Source organism: Dermochelys coriacea, chromosome 8 (genome assembly GCF_009764565.3).
Source record: "Dermochelys coriacea isolate rDerCor1 chromosome 8, rDerCor1.pri.v4, whole genome shotgun sequence".
NCBI lineage: Eukaryota > Metazoa > Chordata > Testudines > Dermochelyidae > Dermochelys > Dermochelys coriacea.
Window position 1 is genome coordinate 88,886,908 of NC_050075.1, and position 6,000 is coordinate 88,892,907.

The 6,000-nt window shown below is 47.8% G+C and overlaps 1 protein-coding gene across 2 annotated transcripts; it reads right to left on the minus strand.

Annotated features, from left to right (window-relative positions):
* Positions 1-1,917: 1,917 nt before the first annotated feature.
* Positions 1,918-5,429, minus strand: GADD45A (growth arrest and DNA damage inducible alpha). 2 transcript variants are annotated; one of them, XM_038413368.2, is made up of 4 exons: positions 5,224-5,429; positions 4,911-5,012; positions 4,121-4,340; positions 1,918-2,670 (listed from the first exon to the last, which is right to left on the minus strand). In XM_038413368.2, the coding sequence occupies exons 1-4, from the start codon at positions 5,265-5,267 to the stop codon at positions 2,557-2,559; spliced, it is 480 nt and encodes a 159-aa protein (XP_038269296.1). In that variant the 5' UTR covers positions 5,268-5,429; the 3' UTR covers positions 1,918-2,556. The 2 variants fall into 2 exon arrangements, with proteins under 2 accessions (XP_038269296.1, XP_038269297.1); XM_038413369.2 differs by having other exon boundaries at positions 5,228-5,428.
* Positions 5,430-6,000: the final 571 nt, after the last annotated feature.

A 6,000-nucleotide genomic window follows, 5' to 3' on the forward strand; every position in this document is an offset into this window, starting at 1 on the left:
GTAGATTTCAGAGTAGCAGCTGTGTTAGTCTGTATTCGCAAAAAGAAAAGGAGTACTTGTGGCACCTTTAGAGACTAACAAATTTATTAGAGCATAAGCTTTCATGAGCTAAAGCTCACTTCAGCGGATGCATCCGATGAAGTGAGCTGTAGCTCATGAAAGCTTATGCTCTAATAAATTTGTTAGTCTCTAAGGTGCCACAAGTACTCCTTTTCTTTTTACAATAAAAGTAGAAGATGAGACAACAGATGGGAAGCACAAGGAAGCAATGAGAAAATATTCATTAGCAAGACAGGTAGTAGTCTCAGAACACCTATGGTCTCCATATTGTCAAGTTTTTTATAGGCATCAGGACAAAGGAGAGTTTTGAGGAGGGATTTGAAAGATTATGAGGTAGCTTTGCAGATGTTTATAGGGAGCTTCTCTGAGGCATGGAGAAAGTATACTTTGCAGCAGTAATCAGAAGGGATATAAGTGGGGCAAGTTAAACCACAGAGGCCTTAATCCTTCAAAAATTTACAGATGTATTTATCTTTAATCTTGGAAGGAGTCCAATTTCTGGGAGTAAAGTAAGTGTGTAAGGACATTTGCCAGATCAGGGCCCAAGTTTGCAATTAGCTAAAAGCAGCTGTCTTTAGTGCCAGATTCTCACACTCTGAGATAGCAAGTGCAACAAACATGTTCTAAAGTTATGTGTCAGATGTCTCCTACCGAACATTGACCCTAATAGAATATGAACCAGCAAATAACACTTTTGTATTTCATAGTTTGGCCCTACAGTTAGTCTGTGTTTCCCAGAACCATACTAAAATTGTCCATATTCTGCCCTGCCTTCAACAAGGTGCAAACTCGGTCTGGTCATAGGAGGAACCCACAGGTGTAAATGAGGGCAGGATTTGGTTGGTCTCTGTGGATTGCCTGACAGTCCCAGCTTTCTTGTCTGTCAGTCTTCTTTTACGTGCAGTTAATCTGGACACAAGGCTTGCTGCAGAAAGAATGCAGGTTATACTGGCTGCCTATGTAACCCCCAGGCCATGTGTCTGAAGTATGTATCCTGCTGTCCAAACAGAGGTCAAGTGTAACTAGGCCTGAAACCAGGTAGAAGCAGCATACAGAGCATGAGGAGAGTCTTCCCAGCTAGGAATGCTAAAATGACAGTCCTTCCAGGGTCTCTGGGCCTATGGTGAAGTTGATGTATTAGCAATGACCATGGCCAAAGATGGATTAGCCTCTAAATTCCCTCTTGACCTGCAAGGCCACCTTCATCAGGTCCTGTACAGCTGGGCTGTAAGGAATATGGGTGCATGTTGCTGATTGAGAGATTCTAATGGCTAACCCACCCACCCCCACTCCTCTTTTGTCTGTCTTTGATTTTGGTGGCTGCTCCATACCATCTAAGCATAGATTCCTTGTAACAGAACTGGCAGCGTTTGTCTGAATCTCCCACTCCCATTAACAGGTGTTGATCCAGCAGGGAAAGTCTAAAGTGGGTTTTACTGACTCATTAGTGCAGGTGCCTTGTTACCCTTCTCAAATACAAAGGAGGTAGGAGTTGCTAAGCGGTTCGTGGACCAAGACATGAATTGCTTTTCAGCATAGGAACCTTGCTCTACAATTCTCAAAAGCACCTAACTCGACTTTCAATAAGACCAGGGCTCCTAAGTCACTTAGGTGCTTTTGAAGTGCTTGAATAATACGTAGCAGGCCCCACTCTCACCAATGTACTCTTATTTTTTTAAAACCATGACAGGGTTTAGGAATTAAACCCACATCTCACTTTCAGGCTTGGTCCTGTAACTTCTGTGTATATAAAACACCTATCTGCTAAAATGAACTGTGGCTGCAGAATCCGCCCCTAGCATTGCACAGTATTGAATTTGGCAAGAAAGTAAAAAGCTAACATGAGGATTTTGGGCGTTTTTAAAATTTTTATTTCAGTAAAATAAACACCATCCAGTTTCAAACAAATTATATTAATGTAGCTGTTTTAACATTTTATTTTATTAAAACAAGTGGTGTAGTTGTATACCAGTTGCTTAAGGGTATTCTGGTTCTGAAGTTCATAGCATAAATAAAATCTTTGTCAATATCATAAAATAACTTAGTATATCTTAGAATAAAACCTTGAGCATCAACGTCCCAAAATACAATACATTTCTAAAAAAGTTTTGATTAACCTTTTTGCTCTTTCGTGTTAAAGGCGTTTTAAACCAGAAACTACTAGTTTCACTTTTAAAACTTCAACGTGTTTGGTGCGTTCTGAAAGTAACTCAACCATGCAGCTTCTTAAATCTTCCTGCCTGGTTTTCAGTTCCTTTCTGACACACTTGCTTACAACTCTTTCAGCACAGGTTCTTTTTTCATTCTCTTAACTTTCTGGCTGCAAAGTCAACTTCCTTCAGTTCCACACACCATGTTCTTCAATTTCAGTCTACCACTTGACATCAGTTGTTTGTAATCCTTTCATCAGGTATAGGGATTTACTTCCTGACCAACTGCTAAAGTATTTCAAAATTTCAGTGCAATTTTGTTCAATTAGTTTTCATCCAAATACCATCATCGCTCGGGGAGATTAATCACTGGGACCCACTGATCCATGTAGCGACTTTCCCGGCAAAAGCAAATCAGCTGACTCAGTGCTGGATCCTTCCATTGAGATGCATGGGGATTCTGGAAAAAAAAAAAAAAAAAAAATAGTTGTTTCAAAACAAAACTGAATGGTCTGAAATCACTAGTGCAAAAAGATGGTGCTACTAACTAACATACAACTAATATCCAAATGCAAAGCTAAACTGGATCCTTGAACTCAGATTTTAGTTTGTTACAAATAGTCTCATCAAGCCTCTTAGAGGTTTTGTGAAATCCTATGCTATATACATGACTGCATTGCAATAGGGATTCAACATCTAAAAGCTGAGTAAGGGCTTCAGAATTTGGAGGTGGTGGAGGTGTGGTCTAGTGGTCAGAGCATTTTAAATACATTCCTATTTTATGTACTGGCATTTTCTTGATGTCTTGAAATTTTGTTTCATTCTAGTGTTAATCATGCTGAAAACTACACACAAACCTTAATAATGTGGCTTCTTATTTGAAAATACAGGATTATATATGATGGGCCATAACGAGAGTGTCAGGATATTGTAGAGAGGTTGTAGAAAATAGCTTTAACATTACACTGCACCTACACTATTGCATATAAACGTATAACAGCAAAGCAAACAAAACCACTTAAGATTCCTTTCATGTTTCTTGTGCAGTATGGGCATAATGGAAATACTGAACAAGTGTTTTGAGGACTATTTTTAGCATTGGGAAAAATATTAAAATAGGAGCTGCAGGCATATAAACTTCCTCTACTTTTTAAACTGAAAATTATTGACCCATTTCCTGCTCTGTCTCTCTAAAGAGCAGATGAATTTCAATTGAGTTGAATTATTTTCCTCCAGAGAAATGTACACAGCAACTTTTGACCATGGGCTAGAGTTAAGAAAATGATTACTAAAAAGTGTTCAGGCTTGCCAAAACCTTTAATGAAAATTTCTTCCCACTCTAAAAGCTTCCTTTAAAAGCAACTAACCTGTGCTATCTAATCTCTACTCTGAGCTAATTTGTAATAAGGAAAGACAAACAGAGGAGGCTGCTGTAGCAAGGTGACTCATGGGGATCTCTCTGCTGCTGGCACGATCTTTAACATGTTTGAATATGCCCATATGGGGAAAATCTTTATGATCAAATCAGGAACAGCTCAGATGCAATGTCCTTAATACAGGAAATAACTAAGTAGGGAAAAGGGCAAGTCATTCCCCATAACAAGTTAAAGATAGGCCTGATCCAAGGCCCAGATCTGAGCACTCCCAGATCTGGGGGTGGAGAGTGTAAATCCAAACCCAGATTTGAATATATAATGGCCAGAACCCCAGATCCCAAACTCCATAAAGCTGTGGGTGTGTTCAATATCTTATCCAAGGGCATATTTTAGGTTCTCTCTAAAGTAAACCCAACTGTAATCAGGTAAGAAACAGGCCTCATAGACCCAGCTTAAGCTGCAGCAAGGGAGCTCTGTGCCAGTGAGTCTTTTGTGCTCCTGCTACTGGGGAGGGAGGACGGGATGGTCACTTACTGTGACAAGCACACAGTGCAGGTCTGCAGGCTGCTCAGCTCCCCCACTTGCCCCCAGAAGCAGCAGCTCAGCCAGCCGGCTTGGGTTGCTCACTCGCAGGATGTTAATGTCATTCTCACAGCAGAAAGCCTGGATCAGGGTGAAGTGGATTTGCAAAGCAACATCCCGATCATCTTCCTCATCTGCAGCTAGCAAACAAAGCACCACATTATCCGGATCCCTGCAAGGATGAAACAATACAGCCTGATTAGTCACAGCTAACACACAGTTACCTATTTAACACAGACGCATCCCGATGCAAAACAACGTCTCAGCTTATACACGTGCAGAAGCTACTAGGTAGGCTGATGGTGTGTGTCTTTGCCATGAGTAATCAAACGCACATGTATGTTCACAAGGGGAGACCTGTGTACACACAGTACATACCTGCAGTACATACCGATGCATCCCTATGGATCTGCTTTATATGCACACGTGCGTACTGCCCCCCCAGCCCCCCGTACATGCACAGAAGTGGTGTTCCCCCAGCACTGTACATGTGCGTAGGTGTACTTCCCCCAGCCCCCCCAGCACTGCCCGCGCACACCGGCCCCGCTGCCCGCGCACACCGGCGCACCCCCCCCCGGCCCCGCTGCCCGCGCACAGCAGGCGCGTGAGGCGGTTACCCCCCGGCACACCGCACAGACCGGCAGCGGCGGCAGCCTGTGCCCAGGGGCACCGCGCCCGCCGGGGGGAGGGGGATTTACCAGACAGCAGAAGGCAGCCGGGGGCCTCCGGCCTCCTCACTTACACGTTGAGCAGCTTGGCCGCCTCGTAGACCCCGACGGTGACGCTCCTCTGAGTCAGGGCTTTGCTGAGCACTTCCTCCAGCGCGCTCCCCGCCGTCTCCATCCTGAGAGCAGCAAGAACAAGCCGCGAGGCTCCTGTCAGCCACCCCCGGCGGGGTCCTCGCTGCGCCCGCCCCCGGCCCCGGCCCCGGCATCCCCACACGCCCCCGCGGCGGGGCGATCGGCGGACGGGCAGGGCAGGGCAGGGCAGGGCAGCGCGCGCCCCCCCCCCTCTCCCCGCGCCCCCGTCGCGAGCAGCCCCCCGAGCCGCGGTACCTGCCCATCGCCTGCTGCTCTCCAGCCAGCTCCTCCAAAGTCATGGTGCAGCCGGAGCGCGCCGCGCCGCGCCCCGCCCTTCCCGACACACCGGCGGGGGCCCTGCCGCGACCCTCACACCCACTTGCGCCGCCCCAGCTGCGACCCCGGCCGCCGCCGCGCCGACCCGCACCCGCCCGCAGCGCCGCCGCCTCTGAGGGACAAAGGCGGCCTCGGCCGGGGTTATCCTGCCAACATCCAGCCAACCGTCTCCTTCCTCATTTGCATGCGGCCGCCCCATTGGGCCATGCAAATATAGTTTCGCGGCCCACTTGCCCCCTTTGCCCGGGCCCCCGCCGGCCAGAGGACGGGGCTGGGAAGCCGGGCGCGGGACAACAGCGGCGCCTCTCCTGGCGATTGGCGGGTCCAGTGGGTTGGGAGGCGGGGTCTGCGGTGGCAGGGCGCTGTCGATCATCGCTGCCGCCTCTGTGGGGCTGCTTCAGCTGTTTTTCTGGTCGGTGCGCATTTCTCCCCCCTTGGAGTGGGGGAGGAGGCTGCTGTGCCGAGCTGTTGCCAGGGCTTAGTGCTCGCAGAGCACCGGGACAATAGTAGTTGGTAGTAAGCAGGTTAGAAAAGCCAAGGGTAGCTGCCCGCGTGCAGCGCGGCGTCCCTTCCAGCTGATGCTCATTCAACTCCTGCATTGTGCTGCGGGGCGCTGCCTGGCTGTGCAAGGGGGCAGCATTTCAGTCGTGGGGTGTGTGACCTGCCACCCAGATGTCACACGGCATGGGCAGGGGA